The following is a 26,177-nucleotide window of genomic DNA, read 5'->3' as shown; positions in this document are numbered from 1 at the left end:
GAATTTGTACTATTTATTTAATTTATCATTCCCGACACGGAATTGAATCCAATAAATATTTCTCAAGAAAATAAATTATTTAAAATTTTAAATTGTAGTTTTGCCATCGCAATTTCAAACTGGTAAAGCAAGTTGTCTCCTGCCTTGGTGATAATTCCAACCATTTGAAAGAAACAATTAAATTCACCCCGCATCAAATATTCAAACATCCATGTCACGTAATCAAAGAAGTTCATGACTTGGTCAATCAAATATTCAAACATCCATGTCACGTAATCAAAGAAGTTCATGACTTGGTCAACGCACAGTCAAACCCTAATTCCAATTAGGTCACAAGAATATCAAAATATTACTTTCACTCGACAAAGTTTTGATCGTCATTTATAAAACTCCCTTTGTTTACCTATTTAAGTTTCTAGGTTAAGTTGTTGCATTAAATACTCTGATATTTCCTTCGTTTCTTTGGACAGTACTCTTTAAATGAAACCCTAGCCTATGTTTACTTCTTTCGAGTCGGTTTTTGGGTAGCAGCCGCCGCATTTATTGTACCCTGGGAGGGCGGGCTGTTACAGTTGGTATCAGAGCCTCAGTTCTTTCCGCTCTGTACCCAAGAGTCTTTCTTCTTTTCGAACTTTAGGTTGTCCAGGTAGTCTTTTGTGTAAATGAACTAAATGTGGAAAGCTCAACACCGCAACTCGTCTCGTTCAACCGCAAAGAAAGAGGTACTAGATATTTTGTGACTTGTGCGTAAAACTTGATGCTTTTGGAAATATTGTGAATGAGAAGCGACGTTTCTTGAACGATGATTTGTGAAATATGAGAACTTGTGAAAATCATGCCTTATGTGTTAGAAATATTATGAATGCGAAGCGATGCTTCTTGAATGATGAATTATTGAAAGTGTTGTGTGAGAACTTGTAAGAATTGTGAAATACGAATGTGATTACGTGAAAGCATGTTGAAACGTTGCGATGCTTAGATTTGGACTTTTGGAACCTAGCATGACTTAGCTATACGATCACAACGCTTGTTTTAACACTAGGAACGTGGAAGGACTAGGATAAGGCCGTTAGTGTATGTGAGAATTCGACGAAACGCGAACAGAAAACGCACGAGTAGTTGTTTTAGGGACGAGAACTTTGACGCGACACTACGCTTCGAACCATCACCCTTTGGACTTTTATACACTTTCGCAGCACCGTTTGAGATCACACACTTTCCATTCTTTTCCACCTTTTGAGACGGTGCTGACTTGTTCCTTTTCCCCTTTTGTAGATGGTCCAACCCTATCACGCCCTTATGCGACATCGTTACGCTAAGAATAGGAACTTTCCCGTGGAGCGCTTTAGAGAGATGGAATGGGACGGAGAGCAGTTCCTTCTGAACTTCGTCACCGACTTCTATGGTCATTGGCTGGACGCCTACGCGTACGGGACTACCCATCACGAGGGAATCATGCGACTTATCCATATACTACCTTCCCCTTGGAGCGAGTGGACCACTCAAGCCTCAGTATCCTTCACTTGGTTTAGCCCTCCCAAATACACGCCTCGAGGAGACTTCGTCGGCCTAATGGGAGTTCTACTTCCGGCCATGTCTACCGCCGTTGATGGACCTCCACTTCATCCGCCAACGCAAAGGTACTCGCCAGGAGCAGCACGTCGAATGAAGTATCGCGATGACGAGGAACCGCACGTTGCTCGCGTTCCCCGTAAAAGAACCCTTAGGATGCGCGTATCAGCCCCTCGAGCAATCATAAGAGAGACCGAAGAGATGCTTGCTTCGATTCCGTCGCCCCTAAGCAACGAGGAGAAAGACGAGGAGACGAGAACGTTCGAGAGAGGAGAGAGTTCAAACGCGGAGAGTGTCGGAGAGTCGGGAGAACCCGAAGAGGACGAGGGCAGAGATGTCTAGTGCCCGAATAAGAATCTTGCTTTCCCTTTTCCCCACGTTTTGGTTTGAGTTCAGAAACTTCTATTTTGTTGTTATTTTCCTTCCGCGATTGAATCGCTCTTTTCATTCATTGTACCAAGACCTTTTGGGATCGTTTTTGAAAATTAATGGGGAATTCGTACCTTTCTTTCTTTTACATGGCAATGAAGCCGTCTTCACTCTTCTCTATCCTTATCGCATGAATATACTTGCTTGTCCCATTATCTTCCAACTGTTTTTCACCTTATCATACGATTTTATCGTGTTCTTCCATACACGACTGTTTTCCACCTTATCATACGATTTTATCGTGTTCTTCCACACACGACTGTTTTCCACCTTATGGTGCGATTTTATCGTGTTCTTCCATACACAACTGTTTTCCACCTTATCATACAACTTTATCGTGTTCTTCCATACACGACTGTTTTCCACCTTATCATACAACTTTATCGTGTTCTTCCATACCCGACTGTTTTCCACCTTATGGTGCGATTTTACCGTGTTCTTCCACACACGACTGTTTTTCCACCTTAGGGTGCAACTGTATTATGCTCTCTGTTTACCTTACAACTGTTTTGCGTGGTCTTTCTTTAGACCCTAATTGTGAATGAGTTAAAGATTCCTTTTCCTTCTTTTCAAAAAGTACCCTATAACTGCCTTGAGTTTTAAATAAGTACGCTAACGAATCGAGTGTGATAAATCAGAATGCCGCCTAGACGCAACGTGAGGAACGAGGAACCTACCTCCCAGGCTTCGGTAGAAGAGAGTGTGACCCAACCAAGACCGCCGTCGCCACCACCACCTCCACGAGTAGATAGGGAAGTCGTGAAGCTTTTCTTTGATCAAAAACCTCCTACCTTCGATGGGATGGGTGAGCCTGCCAAGGCCGAAACTTGGATACGAGCCTTAGAACGCATCTTCCGAACCTTAGTGTGCAACGATGCGGAGAAGATGATCTGCGTGACGCATCAGCTGACTGGATCCGCCGATTTTGGGTGGGACACTAAACTGAAGACCATGTCCTAGGATCGCATAGACGAGATGACTTGGGAAGAATTCAAGACCGAGGTCTACAGCAAGTACGTACCCAAGAGCTACCGCAAGGCAAAAGCCGCTGAGTTTCAGAACCTTACCCAAGGACGTCTGACCGTAGCCGAATACGACCGTGCACTCTGTGACATGACCCGTTATGCGCCGGAACAAACCGACACCGATGAGAAGTTGGCTGAGAAGTTTCGTGAGGGCCTTAGGCACGAGATTAGGATGGCGTTAGCAGTCCGCGGAACCCTTACGTACGCCGAGGCGCTAGCCCTCGCCCTTGATGTGGAGGCAGCGATGCCAAAGGAGAGGAGCGCGGGGAACACCGCAATGACATTACCCCAGCCACGTCCTAACCACGATAAGAGGAGATGGGAGGAGAATAGGGTCCCCTACGACAACAGGCGATACCGCCCCACTCAGAGCAGGCCGCCATACGGAGGAGTACAGACATCGTACAACCCAAGGAACAACCCCCGTGCCAGACTGCCACAGTGTAACGTCTGCGCCAGATACCATTTCGGGGAGTATAGAGGACCGAACCCAACTAGGTGCTTCAACTGCGGAGGGAACGGTCATTTCTCTAGGGAGTGTCCGAGTAGGAATGTAGGAACCGGGTCAAGGCAGAACCAACAGAGTTTCCGTCAGCAGCCGAGGGCGCCACCTACGGGCTCAGGAGCGAACCGGAACCAGCCACTGCGGCTACAACAGCCTGTCCGCCCCAGACTTCCCGCCCCGGCTAGAGCGTACGCTATAGAGCAGAAGCAGCCCAAGGTCGAGCAAGGAAAGCCCGAGAGTGGAAATCTAGCAGGTATAGGCGAAATCCTTGATACCCCTATTGTTGTTTTGTTTGACACGGGCGCATCTCATTCGTTCATCTCTGAGTTATGTGTCATACCCTTAGCTTGCCTACTAGAAAATGTGAACATGGGATGACGGTGTCCTCACCAGTAGGAGGACTAGTAGAGATTTCCCGCTTTTGCTTGAACATAGAAATCGTATTAGGAGAACTTAAGTTAGTTGCTCACGACCTGCGAGTTATGGCGATGAGAGACGTTGACGTAATCCTAGGAATGGACTGGTTAACCGCGAACTTTGCGACGATTAGTTGTAAGAAGCGACAGATAACCCTACAAACCCCGGGTGTGGAACCCGCCGTGTACCACGGAATCTCGATGAACCGACGAATCGCTGTAGTCTCTGCGTTACAAGCCACTGCTATGCTGAAGAAAGGACGCCCGGCCTACCTTGTCTATCTCCACGGAGAAGAGAAGGAGGAAGCAAGGCTTGAAGACGTTGTTGTCGTACGAGAATTTCCCGATGTCTTTCCCGAGGAGTTACCCGGACTGCCGCCCGATAGGCAGTTAGATTTTACGATCGACCTTGAACCTGGAGCCGCACCCATATCAAAGGCGCCGTACCGCATGGCACCGAAGGAGTTGGAGGAGTTAAAGATCCAACTGCAAGAGCTCATGGACTTAGGTTTCGTTAGGCCCAGTGTTTCGCCATGGGGAGCCCCGGTGCTCTTCGTTAAGAAGAAAGATGGGTCAATGAGAATGTGTATCGACTATAGAAAGTTGAACAAATTGACCCTCAAGAACAAATACCCTTTGCCGAGGATAGATGACCTGTTCGATCAACTCCGAGGAGCCGGAGTGTTCTCTAAGATGGATCTGAAGTCAGGATACCACCAGCTGAAAGTGCGAAAGGAGGATATCCCTAAAACCGCGTTTCGTACCAGATATGGTCACTATGAGTTCGTCGTGATGCCGTTCGGTCTAACCAACGCCCCAGCCGTGTTCATGGACTTGATGAACCGCGTTTTCCACCCGTACCTAGATACGTTCGTTTTAGTGTTCATAGATGATATCTTAGTCTACTCGAAGGACGAAAAGGAACACGCGGAACACCTACGGATCGCGCTGGAGACGTTGAGGAAGGAGAAGCTGTACGCCAAATTCAGCAAGTGTGAGTTCTGGCTGAAGGAAGTCAACTTTTTAGGACACATCGTGTCAGCAGAAGGAATCCGAGTGGACCCCGCCAAGGTCGAAGCTGTGCAACAGTGGAAGTCACCCTCGACGCCGAACGAGATCCGAAGTTTCCTAGGTCTGGCAGGATACTACCGTAGGTTCATAGAAGGGTTTTCCAAGATCGCGAGGCCGATGACCCAGCAGCTCAAGAAAGGAATCAAGGTGAACTGGACGCCGGAGTGTGAAGCGAGTTTCCAGCTTTTGAAGGAGAAACTGACCACAGCACCAGTGTTGGCCGTGCCGGAACCAGGAGCGAATTACGTAGTTTACACCGACGCTTCGAAAGTCGGATTAGGATGCGTGTTGATGCAGAACAACAAAGTGATCGCTTACGCGTCGCAACAGTTGAAACCGCACGAGCTGAACTACCCTACCCACAATCTAGAGTTAGCCGCCGTAGTACATGCCCTAAAGATTTGGAGGCACCATCTCTACGGAGTAAGGTGTGAGATCTTTACGGACCATAAATGTTTGAAGTACTTCTTCGAGCAGAAGGACCTGAACATGCGACAACGGAGGTGGCTCGAGCTGCTAAAGGACTACGATTGTGGCATCAACTACCACCCTGGCAAGGCGAACGTGGTAGCAGACGCTTTAAGCCGTAGGGACCATTCGCAACTCGCTGTTTTTCTAACGGAAGAGGAAGGTTTAGTGCGAGAGTTGAGTAAGTTGCGTATAGAGGTAGTTAGAACATCCGATACCGTTAAAGGTCGACTCGCCGCGTTAGTAGTAGAACCTGATCTAAGAACGAGGATCGTTGCAGCACAGCGACTAGACGAGAAATTAGAAGAGATTCGAGTCGAAGTGAGAACCGGTGAGTCCGGAAGTTTTAGTGAGGCTTCCGATAACGCTCTTACCTTTAAAGGGAGACTGTGCGTGCCGAACGACGAGAGTCTTAGGAACGAAATCTTGAGCGAAGCGCACGAAACCCCATACACTGCTCACCCCGGGAGCACGAAGATATACCAAGATCTGAAGAAATCCTTTTGGTGGAACGGCATGAAAAGATACGTCGCAGCTTTCGTGGAGCGCTGCTTAGCCTGTCAACAGGTGAAAGCCTTACACCAACGGCCGTACGGGAAGCTACAACCGCTGGAGATACCCGAGTGGAAATGGGAGCACATCGCCATGGACTTCGTGACGGCGTTACCAAGGACCCTCAAAGGGAACACCGCGATCTGGGTGATCATCGATCGACTTACCAAGAGCGCGCATTTCATACCAATCCCCGTAACCCATGGATCGGATAGGTTAGCTCGGATCTACATTCAAGAGATCGTGCGATTACATGGAGTCCCAGTGACGATTATGTCTGATCGTGACCCGAAGTTCACTTCGAAATTCTGGATTAGCCTACAACGCGAACTAGGAACTCGATTAAACTTCAGTACCGCTTTTCACCCCCAGTCCGATGGACAATCCGAGAGGACGATACTAACTCTCGAGGATATGTTAAGAGCCGTGGTGCTCGACCGAGGAGGAAGTTGGGAGACCGCACTCCCATTGATCGAGTTCGCATACAACAACAACTTTCAAGCAACGATCGGCATGGCGCCATATGAAGCACTCTATGGAAGAAAGTGTAGATCTCCGCTCTACTGGGATGAAGTTGGCGAACGAAGAGCGCTCGGACTCGATGCAGTTGAAGAAATGGTCGAAATCGTTCGACGAATCCGCACGCGAATGAAGGAAGCTCAGGACAGACAGAAGTCGTACGCTGACGTTCGACGGACGGACCTACAGTTCCACGCTGGTGATAAAGTTTTCCTCAAGGTATCCCCGTCGAAAGGGATAACGCGTTTTGGAGTCAAAGGCAAACTGAAACCGTGATTTATCGGACCGTACGAAATTCTAGAAGATGTAGGACCCGTAGCTTATCGTTTAGCGCTGCCGCCCAGCCTTGGGAACGTGCACAACGTCTTTCATGTGTCGCAGTTGCGAAAGTATGTGTTCGATCCGAAGCATGTTATTCGTTACGAGGATATTGCTGTAAGCCCGGATCTAAGCTACGAGGAGCAACCCCAGTTAGTCTTAGATCGAAAGGTCCAAACCTTGAGAAATAAAACCACTGCCTTCATGAAAATCCAATGGAGAAACCACGGGCCCGAGGAAGCCACGTGGGAGCATGAGGATAAGATGATAGAGCTTTACCCGGAACTCTTTCCGTAAAAGGTACCAAATTTCGGGACGAAATTTTTCTAAGTGTGGTAGGATGGTAGGATGTAACATCCCGGATTTTAGAACCCTAATTTTTGAGCCCTAGAATTTATTGTTGATGACGTGGCATCGAGAATGCAGTTATTTCACGAGGTGATATTGTCGAATTATGTTTAGGGTTTGTGTGAAAGTTTGAAAAGTCAAACTATTTGACTTAATGATGTGGCATGTGATTTATTTATTTGTGTGATTTATGTGGTAAATTATTTGTTTAAGGGTGAGTGAGTATATTAGAGAAAATTTCCATAAATACTTGTCACCCAAATTCTTGTGATTTTCGAACCCTAGACCCTTTTTAAGAGAATTTCTATTTTTTCCGGAATTTATTTAATCCTTGGGATATTTATCCAAATTAAATTCCAAGAACCAATTATTTCCTTGTTTAGAGATGTAAAAATCGAGCCCCCTTGTTACCTTAGTGATTTTCGAAAATCACTTAATTATGGGAAGGAAAGAATTATTTTATTTTAGTTAATCCCTTGTTTGATTCCTTCCATACCTAGAATTTAATTATTCTACCAAATCTTTCCATACTTCAAGAGATCTTGTCTTACTTGATTTTAGTCAATATTCAAGAAATCCATGCCTTATTTAAAAGGCTAGAAATCGTCCCTTACCTTGCTTCATGGAGGAGTTTCCTTATTTTTATTTTTGCTCCATGATATTTTATTCTACTTGGAAAATATACCAAAAACAAAACCATGGCTAATCCCCTAAGCATATTTTCGAAAATTTGAGAATATTACCATAATCTATTTTTGTTAATTCTTCTTCCCTACTCCACAACATTATTTTATTCTATTTATTTATAAGGCAAAAGATATTACCAAATATTCTATTCGTATTACCTAAAGATCTCATTGGACTCTATAAATAAGAACCAAAACCCCCAACCCTAGCCCCCATATTTTCGAAAACTTCACCCCCATTCACTCTCTCAATTTTCTTCCACTTTACTCCATAAATCCTTCATCTTTTGAGAAGAAATCGAAGTTTAATCCGAGGATATTGAAGAACCAAGTCTCTACTTTATTTCTACCGATTTATTTTCTCTAAAAAGGTATTTTTGCTTAAGAGTTATGTTGTTCTTCTTCTACCCCTTCTTTTCTTTTTCTTCCAACCGATTTAATCGGTGTTCTTGAACCTTCATGCATATTAATTGAGTGAAAAAGGGATAAGAAGGGATATGGGAACACATGTGTGTGTGTGTGTGTGTGCCAAGAGTGTGTGAGGTGTGTGTGCCGTGTGTGTGTGTTATGCGTGTGAGTGTGTGTTGTGTAGTGTGTGCTTGATGGCTAAATACTTTTGTATGACATATGATGATAGATCTTGTAACGCCCCACTTTTTCAAACCCTAATTTTCGGGTTATAAAATTTTTGCATTAAATGCCTTAAATGCTATGATATGTGAATTATTTGAGGAGTGATTAATTGCATAAGTGTCTTTATGACCTAATTGCGTATGAGAATGGAGTTTGAGTTGAATAGTCAACTTGTTGAAATGTTGACGTGGCTATTGAATAGTCAAAGATGTGGAAAAATGATGTGGCCGTTGAAAGGTCAATACGATGAGAAAATGAAGTGAAAGTGAAGAGATGATTGATTTGAAAATGTGAATTTTTTGATGCGGAGTAATATAATTGTGGGAAATTATTTTCCTAAGGGATGAGTGAGAATTAAATAGGAACATATTTGTTATGTGGAATTTTCGGCCATCATGATTATTGGAGAAGAAATAATATTTTTCTTGGATTTAATTATTTGTTTGGGATAATTATCCAAATTAAATCCAAAGTCCAAATACTCTATAATTCCTACATGGAATTTTCGAACTCCACCTTGATTTATTCCCATGAGATTTTCGAAAATCTCATAATTTGGAAAAGAGAGAATTATTTTATTTATTTGATTCCTTATTTATTCTATTCCATGAATAAATATAAATATGCTAAAATATCCTAGCATATCTTGCCAAATCTAAGAAGATATTGCATATCCTAATTAAATTAGGATTTGAAATTCAAATCTCTTGGAGGAGTTGAAAAAGTCACGCCTATTTCCTTTTAATTGGGGAGGAATATTATTATTTTCTTGCTCCGTGATATATTATTCTACTCCGTAAAATATCTGAATTTAATTATAGGCTAAATAAATAGCCTATAATTTTCGAAATCCTCCTTCTTCTCAACCAATTCAACGCCACTTCCCCAATATCTCTCCCAAATCTTTTATTTAATTAATTATTGGGATATTATTTTGGCACTCTATAAATAGGAGAGATCCTAAACCCTAGAGATCAAGAAACCGGCGCCCACTCTCCCCATTATTTTCGAAAATTACTCCTCCACTTTCTCCAAGTTTTCTTCAAGTTTCTTCAAGATTTCTTCATCAATTGAGAAGAATTCAAGTGAAATTCAAGAGATTATTGAAGAATCAAGACTAATTCCTTGTTTCTACCGTTCGTTCTTTTGGAAAAGGTACTTTAAATATTGATCTCCTCTTCTTCTACCGATTAATCGGTATTCTTGAGTCCACATGCATTTAGATGAGTGAAGGGGAAATAAATTGATGAATTTTGGGATGCATGGATGTGTGTGTGTGTGTGTGGCCGAGAGTGTGTGTGTGTGCACGCCTCGATCGGTGTGCACAATTGTTGTGTTCGTATGCGTGTGTTATGTGTGTGGAACACTCATGCGTGATACGAATTATTGGTGATTTTAGAATGAGTATTTAAATAAAAATGGTATGTTAATCATACTTTGATTTTGATTGATGATTTGAAAATAATCGATGGGAAAAAGGGGAAATATGAGAGACATGCATGATTTGAAATCAATGATTGAATCTGATTTGTGATACGCCTAATTTAAAGGTGATACTTCGCGCTCTCAGCGTGATAAACGAGGAGAAGAGAATTCTATCGAGCTAAACCTACGAGGTGGGCTTTCTTTTAAAATAAGGACATTGTCCTAAACTGATATTGATGAGAATGAAAGATGTGTTATCATGCCTTGATTTGTTTTGTCGTGCCTATCCCTCGTGGCTATGCCACTATTGTTATAATCGAATTCGGATCCTCGTAGAGCCGCAAACTCTACTTGGGTTAGTGTACACCAATGTTAGACCGAGTGCTGGCGTACGGGTCGGCCGGTCTAGTGACCTGGATTGCGGCCGCATTCCTTGTCATGTAGAATGAGGATATGGTAAACGTCTATGAGAAAAATGGTTGCGCGACCGTGATATTTGAGAAAGAAGATATTTTGGTGCCTCGGGTCTTTCTAAAGTTAAAACCCCGACGGACACTTGAAAATGGCATGATAATAACTATATTTGTGATAAAAACTGTTTTCGGCAATGAGCCCATTGAGTATGATTATCGTACTCAGCCCTGCATGTGTTTTCCTTATGTGCAGGTTGAGTGGTGACGAGCGGGCGGCGGTGTTGAGTAGAGAATAATAAAATGATCTGTTGGTACTTAAGGTGTCGTTGTGTCCTCATACATAGCCTCACTTCTTTCTTGGTCGCTTCCGCTATTGATTATGAAAACTGTGATCTTTTGTTGGGATAAATACTTCTATTCTGTTATTTCGTGGGTATATTTTGGGTATAGAACACTTGGAAATATTTTGGAACCTTTGCTACTTTGGAGCATTTATGGTGATAGCCTTTTATTGGTTTTCTTTGCTAAAGCATAAATTCTTTTCCTATTAAATTGTTCATTAAATGCTTTGGTGAAAATCTCTTTTCAAATGGAACCCTAGCCCATGATTTTTGATGCATTTAAGTCTGTTTAGATAACGATCGCCGCATTTATTATACCCTAGATGGGCGGGTCGTTACAGATCTAGGGTTGAGATGCTAAGATATATATGTATGCTAAGCGTGACTTGAAATTAGTAATTTATGATGAGTGTGACTTGAAATTTATAAGTTATGAAGATTAAGTTGAATCGATGGGAAAGAGGGAAGTAACGAGACATGCATAATAATTTGTGAATATGTGCCTATGTGAATTTAAAGGTGAAACCTCGGTTGCGAAGCCAGACAACGGAAAAGCGAAACTACTTGAAATCTAAGCAGTCGAGGTGAGCTTTACTCTAAAAAACTCTCTTTTATTTTGTCAAAGATAATTATCGGAGCTATAAGGGTGGTTTAACTGTTATGCCATGCCTATGTTTGTTTTATTGTGAGATTGTGTGCCTGATGCCTAGTTTGTGAGTTCTCTCCATTGGGCTATAGGGCTATGGATATGATATACGAATTCGGGTCTGAGTATGGGCCGCAAACCCTACCAGGCTGTGTACACAAGGGGATCGGGAGCCGTCCTAGCTAGTCGGCCGGTCTCGTGGGCGAAAAGCGTGGCCACGCTTTCGTCGCACCATGGAAAGATTGTGATATGTGATTGTGGAATTTGATGAGAAAATGGGGAGTTATTTTGACTGGCCAGTCTATGGAAAATATTTTGTGATACTCGTGATATTTCTCTTAACTGCTTAAAACTCGAGTTCACTTGGTAAGGGTGGCATAACTTTCGAATAAAATGTTTTGGCAACGAGCTCACTGAGTATTTCAAAATACTCAGCCCTGCATGTGTTTTTCCTATGTGCAGGTTGAATGATGACGAGCGGTGGCGGGTGTTGAGCAGCTCAATTAATTAATGGATATGTTGAACTCTAAGTGTAGTTGTGTCTCCATACATAGCTATGCTTTTTCTCTTGGTCGTTTTCCGCTAAGTTCTAATACTCTGATATTGATTTGGTTGATTGGCACTCTTCTTCGTTTCTGAGGCCTTATACTTTTCTCGTGACGTTATCTTGAAACCTATGTCATTCTCTTAAGTTTTGATCGTCATTTATAAAACTCCCTTTTGTTTACCTATTTAAGTTTCTAGGTTAAGTTGTTGCATTAAATACTCTGATATTTCCTTCGTTTCTTTGGTCAGTACTCTTTAAATGAAACCCTAGCCTATGTTTACTTCTTTCGAGTCGGTTTTTGGGTAGCAGCCGCCGCATTTATTGTACCCTAGGAGGGCGGGCTGTTACAATACGAGAACATTCTTAAATGACATAACACCCATTTGGGCTACATGCCAATGAAAGACCTTGGTTGATAGTCCCTTAGTGAGCGGATTTGCTATTTATCAAATCCGTTACCTTATGATCTATAAGTATTTGTCCATTCCGAACCTTTTATTTTACAACCAGGAAGCTCCTATTGTTTTTGGAATATAATATTGCAGGGTTATTGTCATGACATAACTTTAGTGGTCTTTCACTACCTTTAACAATATGCAGCCTAGTGACAAAATTTCACAGCCATATTCAATAATTAGATGCCCCAAAACAAGCTATGAGTTCTGGTGTCATGGCAGAAGGTGATATGCTCAACACTTCTCCACAAAATACAAACTCTAAATTCATGAATTAACCAAAATAAACAAGACAACTAAAACAAACATGAATGAACTCTCAAATCATTCACCAAAAATTTATGTATGTGTATGACCAAAAAATAAATCTCTCATTCCCATATATTTAAGTACAAGAATATAGAGTTCAATTCATTCACAATTCTTTACAGGAAGCACAAACTCGTAATAAGAATTCTTAATCATGTAGCCACGAAGCGGCGGTGAAAATGATTTTCATAAAACATCAATTTAAAACATTCATAAGTTTGCAAATCTCAGTTAACCAACCAAAACAATTATACTGTAGGCGTGCATGATTATTATCGCTACTTAATTCCTTGTTTCTCAAATAGGCGTCAAATCAGTTAAATTGAAATAGCAACGAGATGTGTGACTCAAACCAAAAACTTGTATTCACAAATTACATAAACAATCAATAAAGTCGGCATAACGATCTCTTTTATCAAAAGACAACGACATAAATGAAATCAATTCATTAGCCCAAAAGCAAGTTCTTGTATATGTGCATAATCAATTAAATCATTGATGGTTTTTTACCATAAATAATTGAAAGAACCGTGGAATACAAATAAAGAATAATCATACTCCCTCTGTTCCATAGTAATAAAGTCATTTTTCTATTTAGTAAAAGTCAACACATTTTTCCACACTTACTTTACTTTCTCTTACTTTATTCTCTTCATTTCTCTATCTTTTTCATTTTTCACTTTACTCTCCATTTACTTAACTCACCTAACACAATTTTTCTTAATCTCCGTAGGGCCGAAAAGAAACGTCTCCATTACTATGAAACGGAGGGAGTACAATTCTCGGTCAATTCATCCTTAAAACAGTCAAATCAATCCATAAAACATAAACCCTAATATTTTTGGATTCATTAACTAAGCAATAACTAAAATCTTAATTTTAATTTTCCAACTCTTAGCGAATCATCGATACCACTTGTTGAAATAATTTAATGAACAATTACATAAAGATCTCTATGGTGATTAACCAAGAACAACAGAAAAGGAGCACAAACTGTAGAGCGGAAGCGTACCTTGCAACGGTTATGGATCTTCTAGATGATCAGAGACGTTCTTTGCAATAGTCTGCCGAGAGAGATTTCGAATCGTTCTTCTGACGTCTGGGGACCGTAACCTAGCATATACTCCCTCCGTCCCACAAGAATATGCATTTTCTAATTGTGGAAAGTGTTTTCTTTTTAATGAGGTGAGACTCATTCTCCACTAACAATACTTCAATTTTCTTTTTATTACTACCTCTCTCTTACTTTACCAATTTTACATTAAAACACGTGCCGAACTCAAAGTGCATATTGTTTGGAGACGGATGGAGTATTTATATAAAATATAAGCCCCTTTATTTTCTATTCGGTCCCTTATTAAATAGAAAATCTCATATGGTATCTAAACTTATTTACATAACGAATAAATACACTTTTAGCCAAAACTTAATCTTTATTAAATCACTTTAATTGTATAACCGAAAGATAGTAATACTGATACACATAATATCAATCACGTGAAAGTCCAAATTTATAAGATATGATAATATAAGGGTAGAGTGAGAATAGGTGAATGAAATCCATGTGTTTGTATATAAATATTGGAGACATGTGAATAGAAGCTACAGTAAGTAGTCTTCATCACAAATATATGGCGCTATGATGCTATGTGCATATTTTGCGATGAGTAATGAATGGCCCACTCTTCACATGAAGCAATTCTCCCCATTTTTTTCTCTTTTCGTCTGTATGTACAATGAGAGAGCACATGGAGATGATGGTGTCAATCTAAATTCTAAGAGAGATCAAAATGGATGTGGAATTTTATCCTATGAAGACTAACAACAATCATAACTTTGATTCATTCAACCTTATGTCATCTCTTCAGCATTGGGTGCCCTCCCTTTATAGATTGATACAAATTGCGACCCATCCTACTTTTACAACACACAATTTATGACAACATTTATTTTCAACACACATTTTAGATGTATATTTTGATAAATCTATTTATATTTGGGGTGATTCTTGATACCAACAATTTGCTGGCCTTGTTTGATAAGTGGGTTGCTAATATAGTTTCCTAAGTTAACTTACTAAAAGGTTAAATTGAAGTAGTAATAATTATAAGTGACAATTGGAAATAAAATTAATAGTTTTGAATGAATGCAAGAATTTATATCTATACTACTCCAAAACATCGGGGAAACATACATGTAAAGGAATGCCATTGAGATATGTTTTGGAGGAAAAGATCACAAATTCTAAAAGGAGATTCTTGATACTGTTTCTTTTTCGCACGTGTTTGGGAAAAATAACAATAAATAATTAAGGTGGAGATAGAGTAAAGTAAGAAATAGAATAACGTAGATGAGAGTCTCTTCTACATTATTCTCTCTCTTAATTTACTTTTTCTACACTTAAACTATTTATTACTCCACCATTTTTCCAAAACAAATGAGAAAAAAAATGTGTCTATCTTAGCTAGGACATATGGAATAGTTCTTATAAAATTAAGAGATAAAAGAACAAGCAAAATTGACAAAATAATTTTCAAATAGCTTAACTTAGGAAAGATATTACTGGAAATGGACTAACTGATTTCCAATTAAACGTGGGATCCTAGTTCAATTAGAGTTGGGCAATATGAATTGTGTGGGTCATGAAAGTTAGCTTTTACAACAGGGCGCAAAGCACTTGAAACCAATTTGCCATAGGATTCAATTGTCTTTAAATACAATACTAAATTATGTATCATAAAAGAGAAAAAAGCATTCCCCACCACATATTTGTCCATGTATGATCGATCATTCCTCATTTATTTCAATTTTCCACTCCCCTTTCTGTAAACATCCAACTTTCGGTTTATCTTTTCCAAATCCACTTGTGTTGTAATTAGGTGGAGAATAGGATTGTTGGGTTAGTGCATAGTGACCATTTAGATTTTTAGTAGTAGTATTAATTAAGATATGCAACCACATTCATGCATATCAGATGAGTCAAAACTCGATCTATTAATTGGAGCTTTATTAATTGTAAGGAAAGCGTCTTATTATAATTAAGGTGTGTACATGATTAAAGCTATGAATATCATGAAGAAATAAAAAGTTAATTATACGAATATTAATGTCTTGAACTAAACCAGAACATGATTATGGTGTATGACATGAAATATCTATACAAATCTTTATACTAAAAGGAAATGCCTCTTTAGATCTATGGTTTTGTCCAATCAAATGCTATTGCTAATTGCTTTCTTTTTGTTCTTTTATTATAAAATTTTCATATGTATCATATTAGATTTGCTGCAAATGTCTGATCGTGGTTTGGTATTCACGTGTCCCCTATTTAAAGTGTCACATTTCGGTGCGCGTTTTTTAAAATATGAGGAAAAATTAGTGGAATATAAATTTCACTTTGTATATTAATTTTATTATTGTATATTAATTTTATAATAAAATGTGAGTTTAATAAGTTAGTGAAAAGTGAGACTCATTTACTAAAAATTGAAAAAATAATTGTGGTATTATTTTGTTAATGGATCAAAATAGCAAAGATGGATATTATTTCATAGACGGAGGGAGTAAATAATACTTTTGCGTAACCTAAAGATTCGTAATTAGTGAAGTGAAAAGAAAAATACTACTCCACGTATATAAAGATTACTTAAATCAACACAGAACTTATGTAGATCGGAGTACTATACAAAGATATGTAGCCGGCTGTGAAGTAGTCAATTTTTTTAAGTCAATATATGTTTTTGGGTTGGTTATTATAAATTTCTAATATACTAGTATGAGCAAAGCTTTTTTAATATATTAATATTTTTTTATGTATTTTATTTATACTTAATATATATAATGCTTATATTACGTAAATGCTTCTTTACACGATACAATATTCATTAATACATGCGCTAATTATTTATTTAATTGTCACATATATATGTGACAACTGCTAGGTCGTATAAAAATTAAGGATAGTGATAAATTAATAAAAATTGTATATACAAAATTGGGGTATATTTGTCATTTTCTATCATTTGCAATGATTATGGAAGTTACCTATTCTAATTATACTTTAATTTTACATATAACCCCCATGACAATTAAGGTATGAAGTATAATATCTTAAACCAAATTTTTATCGAATGAACTCTAATATCTTAAACCAAATTTTTATCTTCAGAATTTAAACAAATATAATACATCATGTTTTTTTTTAAGTTTTAACAAAAAATATGAAATGAGTTAAAAGAAAAAAAAAACATTGAAAATATTGATAATTAAATTAATACTATTAATTAAGTAAAATTTAATTTGAAAAAAATATAATGATATATTATAAAATTATTTGAAGATCAATTTTGATACTATATTACTCCAATATTTCCGCTCCCCTTCAATACTTAACGTTTTTTTATTATAAAATAATATTCCCTCGTCTCAAGAAAGATGACCTCTTCCTTGGGCGGTACAGACATTTATGCAATTTTATATTATGTGTTAAGTAGGGATAAATGAGTTTCTATATTTGGTAATGGTAATCTTGGACGTGGCGAACTAAAAAGAAAATTATGTCATCTTTGGTGGGACGAAGGGAGTACTCTTTATTAACTTATTTTCATAAATTTATTTAAATTATCTTTTTATTTCAAAAAATTATTATATAAAGAGTATTTTTTTTTAGTTGGATCTCGTATGTACATTGTATTTTATTTCACTTTCTTTGACTATTTTAATATTTGTGATAAGGAATATAATTTGAAACTTATAATTTCAAATATATTTTAGTAGTCATACAACTAAAGGATATGTCACATGTTATGCCACGGGTTGCTATCATCAAACTATCCGCACTACATAAATAATTATGAAATTTATATTAAAATATTTTAGTGAAATATTAGAATCATAGTGATTAATCATATAATTTCAACTTTTCATGATCTTATCAATTTGTAACACGAGCTATGCATTAGAAGATTGTATTATAAGTACTGATTTAAATAATCTCTCATCATCTGATCCCTATACTTTTAATAAGTATATTATAGCAATACATCCACATAATATCATTTAAAAATAATAGTTTCTTAATTATATAAAATTTTCATTTTTGAAATCTTTTCATTGGATATTACACTATATAAAATACAAAAATATTATATACTAGCAAAATAGTATTTATAAAAGATAAAAATTATTATTACAAAGAAATAGTATTAAAGAAGTTTAAATGAGAGGTCTTTTTTTTGCAAACGAAAAATTTTGTTCTCTTTTGAAATATCTAGCAATATGTACCAAAATACTTGCAAATTTAAGTTAGAAATTTAAAATAAAATATTAGCAGCTTTGAAAATATATGTGGCATAATACGAGAGGAATACGAAATAAAAGGGTATTTTATCCAATTTTATATCATTAGATAATTCAAATAAAATAAATAAATAAATCTATTCTATTAAAATATTATAAATGATTATTCTATCTAAATTTATATCGTGAATCTTTTAATACACATGGTTATTTTCAAGAATAAATTAATTACAGTTTTTAAAATAATATTAATAAGGATTTCCTCCTATAATTGTAAATAGGGTCAAATTAGTCATAGAAGTATGTAATTAATGATGCTATCAATTTAAAATAATTTTGATTTTATTCTATTTAAATTTGAAGGGCATTTGTATATACAATATTTGTTAATTTATCTTTACTCAAAAATTAATTTGTTATATATCCGAATTGTTTTATTAGTAGTTAGCAGTTAACCCGTGTGAAATATTTTTTTTATCATGTTCCCATATTTACACTCAATCAGTTAAATAAATTGACTTATAACAATTTAAGATACACTTCAATTAATACATTGTTCAAAGTTGCCGGCTACGACAGTTAATTCACACCTCACATACAGTAATTATATTATTCAAACGCAACAATACCTACTGTTGATAATGTCAAAATATTTCCCATTTCGAGTATCATTTAAATTATTGGACACGGTTTTTCCTTTCATTTTTTGGCAACTGTAATTTTTCGAGGAATATTTATTTCAAGCAAATCGCCGAATGAACAGTATTGGAATCAAAGAAATTTAAAAATTGTGCGAAAAGATTGATTTTAAAATGTTCAATGAAAAAATGAGTCAAATAAATAGATGGAACTCACACCCAGGCTATAGGTTAAAATCGATTATTATCCAAAATACAAATTAGATCAAAGTATTATCTATTCCATCAAATAAAAGGAAAAGTTTCAATGCTGAAATTTTCGATTGGCAATTCCTTCATAACTAAAAATAAGTTAGTAAAAATTCGGTGTATGTCTAATTCGAAATAATTGGCATATTTGTATTACATATACTCACCCATCAATTAGCCGGCGCATACATTAATAATTAAGTAACACAATTTGATTAGGAAACCTAATAGTAGTAATAATTAAGCTAGTCATCCATCGTTGTTCCACTTGACTGTCCATATTTTACAATTATTTGATGTGAGCTCAATGAGTTAATTGTATCGACACCCAAAAAAAGTATATTAAAAAAATTGCTGTGACGTTATCAAATATCTTGGACGAAATTGGATATCAATATATAATTTCAAATTCGTCTATTCTATTTCATGTTTAGCCCCTTAGATGGTGACCTTGATTGCTACTATGTTACTCCTTAAGATGGTGCCTTAACATGATGGTGCCTTAACGGAGCCATATCCTTTGTTATTTAATACTACTCGTACTATTTTATATACGCAGGCTTTGTTATTTAATACTACTCGTGCTATTTTATATACGCAGGGGGGAGGTGTTCGGTTGGTAAGACTAAATCTCATGATTAAATATGTATTATGTTTGGTTCATAAGATTAACTCATATTCCCTCCGTCCCCCATTAGGAGTCACACCTCCATTTCCGCACTCGTTTTATAAAAATGATAATAAACAGTTAAAGTGGAGACATGGTAAAGTAAGAGAGAGAATAATTCAATGAAAAGTTTTCTCTACATTATTCTCTCTATTACTTTACCATTTCTCCACTTTAACTATTTATTATCATTTTTATAAAACGAGTGCAGAAATGGAAGTGTGACTCCTAATGGGGAACGGAAGGAGTATAACTTAATCTAAATGGATAGTCTCGTGATAATTAGTCATAGCCTCCTCCCTCCAACTAAAATAATCCCACAACTTAATCCTAGATGGATAGTCTCATGATATTAGTCATGGCAACCGAACGCCACCGTAGGTTTTGATTGTTTTTATTATTTGAATCGGCGAAGAAAAATTGTTCTTTTTCTTTTAAAAAATGTCTTTAGTCTCTCGACTAGCTAATAAAATCATTACGTTATATTGCACTGAAAATATCATTATATTAATGAAAATTTGAAATTTTACATTAACTTACAAGTAGTTATGTGAAAAATATTGTTTTAAAAAGTTTTGCACCCCTATAAGAGTTCAAAATTAAATTAGTTTTATTTTAAAGACAAGCACACCTCAAATCTAAAGCGTTTTGAATACTGCAAACCAAAATTTATAATACTCCACAAAAATTTGTTAGTATATTTATGATAAATTTTAAAATTTATTCACCAATTTGAATTAAAACTTGTGTTTACAATTTGTCAAAACTATTTTTAGTAGAAGAAGATACTCCCTTCGTCCCATAATAAATGATACATTTGGGTATTGACATGAGATTTTAGGTGATGTTGTTTTATGTATTGAGTGAGGAGAGAAAATAGTAGTATATATTTATATTAATGTGAGAGGGAGTTTTTTTCAAAAAAGAAAATGTAACATTTTTTGTGGGTCAAACTAAAAAGGAAAGTGTGACATCTATTATGTTATGTACAAACTCCATCCCACGTCGAGAGTCTAAGGGAAGTTGGAAGGTGTATATAATTCTTGTCCAACCCCAATTAGTTTGAGGCCTTTTGGGAGTGACCCAAAAACAAATCCGTGCGGGCTTGACCCAAAGCGGACAATATCAAACTAATGTTTGCCGAAGCCGACAATCCTGACAAGTGGTATCAGAGCCAGGTTAGGTGGCTATGGGTCGGGCCGCAACCCATGTTTGTGTCGACTGCGTCTGTCCCGATATGATCTGGTTTGAGGGGGAGATTTGTTATGTACAAACTCCATCCCACATCGGGAGTCTGAGGGAAGTTGGAAGGTGTATTCATTCCTGTCCAACCCCAATTAGTTTGAGGTCTTTTGGGAGTGACCCAAAAACAAATCCGTGCGGGCTTGACCCAAAGTGGACAATATCAAACTAATGTTTGCCGATGCCGACAATCCTGACAAGTGGTATCAGAGCCAGGTTGGCGTCGGGTCTGTCCGATTTGCGAGACCCATGTTTGAGTGGGGCCGACGATCCGTCTGAGTCGGAGCCCATTATGTGTTTCGATGTGGTCTCGGTTCGAGGGGGAGGTTTGTTAGTACAAACCTATCCCACATCGGACATTTGAGGGAAGTTGGAAGGTGTATATAATTCATGTCCAACCCCAATTAGTTTGAGGCCTTTTGGGAGTGACCAAAAAACAAATCCGTGCGGGCTTGACCCAAAGCGGACAATATCAAACTAATGTTTGCCGATGCTGACAATCCTGACATATTATGAGACGGAGGGAGCAGTATTTTAATTTTGAGCATGTTTCATTTCAAATACATTAATTTTCAGTTTACTAAGTGCCCGTTCGGTTCCCAAGATAACTTTTATCTTCTCCATTCACATTTTCAACCAAATTTTAGCTAACAATTGTAGATTTGGGCCTGTTTCGGCCCATTTGAATGGACTCCTTTTCACCTAATCTCATGACTAACCATCTCACCTCACCCCCTCCTACTAATTTGTCCATCTCCCTCTCCTCATTATTCTCCTCTCCACCCTACTCTACAACCATACATAAGACTAATTTAATCCAAGCCAAGGTCTATTTTAATATATCTTACACTGTATCTCAAGACAATTTTGTTTCATGAACCGAACAGCCACTAGTGTATTTCTAGTGTCAAATTATTTGTACATATATCGTCAGATTGCTAGACATTTTATATTCCTCTACTGTCACAATTCTTGGATTCTTTTTCCTTTTTGATGAATGCAGCGTTGATATTAATTATTTCTAATAAACTAATAGTAATACTCTGCATAATATTCATTAAGATACAAATGCTTATATACAGTTAAAACTTACAAGTTTAAGCTACACCACATTGCTGCAATTTAATACTCTAGTAACTCCCAAAAATTGAAATTTTCCCCCATATCAAATGATATAAACATAATAAAATACTTAAAGGCCATGTTTGGTTGACGGGAAAGTAAAGTTGACAAGAAAAATTATTCCTGGGAAAATAAATTCCGGGAATATGATTCCTAGTAACTTTACTTTTCCGTGTTTGGAAAATATCAAGATTTTAAATTTATATTTTAATTTGAACACCAAATTAAAAATATACTTATTATTTTTTATTTATAAAAAATAATAATAATATAAAGTTTTTAATAAATTATTAATTACAAATCATAATAATTATATTATTATATTTATTACTATGATGGATAGTTTAAATATGATTGCCCATTATAATATATAATAATATAATTAAAATTATAGTTACACAGTGTATTATACTTATTTATTGTTAAAATAAATATGATTGTAATTATTATTATTATAATTATATTATTTACGTATATTATAGTTGAATAAATTTTATAATATAAAATTTCAATACGACTTTATTGATTAATTATTAATTTATAAAATATAATTATTATTTATTATAGGATTTGATTATATAACTGTATTTAATTATTTAATAAATTATTAATTATTATTATAAAATATTATAAAATATAGTTATATAATTACAATAATTTTAATCATAGTTATTTATTATTTTGAAATTAAGTACTACAATTTATAATTTTAAATTATTTTTAAAATATTATAATTAACAATAATAATAATAATAATAATAATAATAACAATAATAATATAAAATATAAAATATACTATATTTCATTAAATATGTAAAAATCCTAAAATTATGAAAAAGAATACCTAAGAATAGTTAGGATTCAGAGTCCTGAAAAGTACATTTCTTGTTCAGATTTTGATTACTTTTCTAATTTAATTAAAACCTAAAATAAACATAGGAATTTTAAATTTAAAGAATTAGATTAATTTTTTGAAAAGAATCGTGATAATCAAACGTGGCCAAAAGACATTCGTACTACTACTACTGCTACTAATTACTAATCTATGACGCCATATACAAACCATACGCTTATTACTTTGACTTCTCTCTTTAAACTTAAGAAACTCACGACATAAGAAATTTGATGAACTCAACATAGAAAAACGAATTTCACAAGCTCAAAAAGTTTATTAATGTTACCTAATGAATATGTCGACGGCACATGCATGTGCTTCAAATACTACTATAAAATAGACTACTCCTTAGTAATAGTTTACACGTGTCGTTATCATATGGAAGGTGGCACTTTCATCACATGATTTTAACAAATTCGGATGGGGTATATTTCGAACATTGAAGTTTTTATATTGTTTATTATAGACAGCTACGCAATTTATATTTATAATTTTATTATTCTTGTAATACTATTAGTGAAAGATTTGCATTCTTGTATATTTACATAAAGTTAATTCTATGGATAGTTCTAATTTTTATATTTCAATCTTTAGTTTAGTTTATTGGCTACATTAAAAATTTAAAACACAATGATTTTACGTTTATCATGAAATTTACCAAATTGAAAAGATAATATTGATTGGCCGGGTATAGTAGATTCGTAAGTATTACTTAGTAGATTCACATTAAGTATTTTAAATATCTAGGTCTTTCTTTTTAAAAAGTGATAAAATGAATATTTGTTCAATAGTTCACATTAAGTATTTTAAATATCTAGGTCTTTCTTTTTAAAAAGTGATAAAATGAATATTTGTTCAATAGTAGGGGTACTCAATCCGTCCTAAAAGAAAGATAGATATCTTTTTTGAACAATACATTTTATGTAATTTTATTTTGAATATGGATGTAGAAAATAAAGTCGAACAGAAAGAATAAAGTTGAGATAAATGAATTTCTATTTTTAATAAATTTTTGATGAAACAACAGCCGCTCGAGGCTACAGCTATGGCGAGCTAAAGTACGATAGCCAAAGCATCCAACAAAAAAAACACAAATATAGCCAAGGCAAATACTAGCTAACAATCTACCAAAAGAGCAAACACAGAAACACCAAGCCCAAAACCAGCAAGAGCAAAACAAAAAAGAGAAGAACTAGCAGAAAGAGCACAAACCCAAGAGAGACACCCAAGGCATAAGTCACCAAAAGAGAGTTCCCAAGATCGAGACAAGAACAAAAAAAAGCAAGGTCAAGCACAAGTTCAGCTCTGCTTACCTTGCGGTAGTTTCTTGAGTTCTTCTTTGGCTTTCCAGCACCCATTATGGGATCTTGTTCCTTTGTTGATTCTTGGGTTCTCTCCAAGCTCTAACTTAATTCCACTCATTGTTCATTCGTTCCGGTGAGAAGGAGAATTTGGGGCACCAACCTCGAGTCCAAGTGCCAAGTTTCCAGAGAAGTGCTTCTTCTCGAACTCCCAATTGGGTTGAAACTCTTGAAAAGTGATTTTATTTCTTATGTCCCAAACGGTCCACATAATCACATAGAACATCGTTATCCAAAGAACACACTGATCCTCTCTGATTCCACTCACACAAATTCTTAACGTCCGTCCTTGGTATTGAGTCTGCCTATAGAATAAACAACAAAAGAATTTGTGCGTGGGATGGGGCAAGATTGAGAGACTCACTATAAAGTCGATGATTAACCTACAAAACAAAATTAGAGACAAAAAAACATAAAGATTTGTCTAGTGACCAGATCCTCATGTCTCTTGAGTTTTCTAAGAACAATATGATTCATTGAAATGAAGGAAGTACTATTATTCTTTGAAAGGCATGTGAATTTTCAATTTTACGTACTTCGATATCTTGACTGTACAAAGAAGTGGACAATGTGATTGTACTCACAGAATGTGGTATTGAAAATTTTGTTTGGAGTTCCATTATGTGAGAATCTTGAGTTGTAAAAATTTACTAACTTCGTCCCTAAATAATAGAAATAATTTCTATTATAGTCCATCTCTTAAAAATATATTTTTTTAATTTTTAATTTTAAAAAGGAAATTATGCAATCCACTAACATCAATATTTTTACTAATTTTTCTCTATCTTTCTTACTTCATTCTTTTTTCTCTTTCTTTCTCTTACTTCACCAATTCTTTTCTCTTACTTACTAATTGTGCATTTAGGGGTGGCGAAACGGGTACTCGCGGGTATCCGCACCCAACAATTCGGGTACCCGCACCCGATTTCAGCCAGAATATCAATCCCGATACCCGTTCCGCATTTTATCCGGTATCCCGTACCCGACACTGCAGGTACCCAACCCGAAACTATACCTGAAACTACATTTTTTTAATATATGTTTGTGTATTGTTATTCATCATCAACATCAAGTATTGTTACATTAATACATATATATATATATATATATATATATATACTTATATATGTGTGTGCTGTTACATTAATATATGCGTGGAGCAATGGAGGTGGCGGGTGAAATATGCGGCGAGTAGACGGAATGAAATTAGAAGTGAAATCGGAAGAGAGGTAAAAGGAGATTAGAATTTAGAGAATATAGTTTATTGGATATTAAAGATTTGAAACTAATTAATTAAAATTAAAAATTTATAAACCTTAACTGTGAAAGAGTCGGGTATTCTCGGGTTTATCGGGTTTACCTGCTCGGGTATCAGGTATTCCTGATAACCGCAAAACTCTAAAATATACTACCCAACCCCGCCCTGTTTCCCGAAATCATCGGGTAGCGAGTACCCGATACTCGTCAGGTATCGGGTCGGGATAGGAATTACCTGTCACCCGCTACCCGTTTCGCCACCCCTACGTTTGATAAATACGGATTTTGCATATTTATAAGACCTAGATTTGGTTCGTTTTAAAATGTCGATCATGCAAATTATGTTCTAAAATTACATATGTTATACGCTTTGGTATATTGACGTATTTGTTGATAAATGATGCAAAAAGATTTAAAAAGAATGTGCAAAGGCCAAGATGCAGCCGCCTCAATTGTAAGCTGATTTTCCTGGCATTGTTTAAGTCTAGTAAGTGATTAATGCATACCATTCTCTTCATTTGAAAGAGCGTGGCATGATGCCTTGCACGTTTCAATCAGAGTTCTGCGGATAAAGTTATGACTATTCTATGAACATTGCACAATGCATTCAAAGTTGATGGAAATTAAGCGGAAATTCAAGAAAGGAAGAAATTATTGTCTTATGAAGCCAAATCTTTCCAATTAATTAATGGACTCGAAAATATTATACTCCCTTTGTCCCATTAAAAATGAAACGTTTTCTAAAATGAAAACAACATCTCTACTTTTTC

At 36.2% G+C, this 26,177-nt stretch overlaps 1 protein-coding gene across 1 annotated transcript; it reads left to right on the top strand.

Annotated features, from left to right (window-relative positions):
- The first annotated feature begins 2,976 nt into the window (after positions 1-2,976).
- LOC148934335 (uncharacterized) lies at positions 2,977-24,196 on the top strand. The gene is made up of 4 exons (XM_089062272.1): positions 2,977-3,719; positions 3,878-3,988; positions 4,082-4,455; positions 24,141-24,196. The coding sequence occupies exons 1-4, from the start codon at positions 2,977-2,979 to the stop codon at positions 24,194-24,196; spliced, it is 1,284 nt and encodes a 427-aa protein (XP_088918398.1).
- Positions 24,197-26,177: the final 1,981 nt, after the last annotated feature.

Source organism: Salvia hispanica, chromosome 1, assembly GCF_029641045.1.
Source record: "Salvia hispanica isolate PSC_SH4W2 chromosome 1, Shi_PSC_v1, whole genome shotgun sequence".
Classification (NCBI taxonomy): Eukaryota; Viridiplantae; Streptophyta; class Magnoliopsida; order Lamiales; family Lamiaceae; genus Salvia; species Salvia hispanica.
The sequence above is the reverse complement of the archived record's forward strand: the minus strand, read 5'-3'. Positions and strand labels throughout refer to the sequence as shown.

Coding starts and splice junctions, on each gene's coding strand:
- LOC148934335 (XM_089062272.1), top strand. CDS start 2,977: ATGACTTGGGAAGAATTCAAGACCGAGGTCTACAGCAAGTACGTACCC. Junction 3,720..3,877: donor CTTCCCGCCCCGGCTAGAGC/GTACGCTATAGA, acceptor TCATACCCTTAG/CTTGCCTACTAGAAAATGTG. Junction 3,989..4,081: donor ATCGTATTAGGAGAACTTAA/GTTAGTTGCTCA, acceptor TGCGACGATTAG/TTGTAAGAAGCGACAGATAA.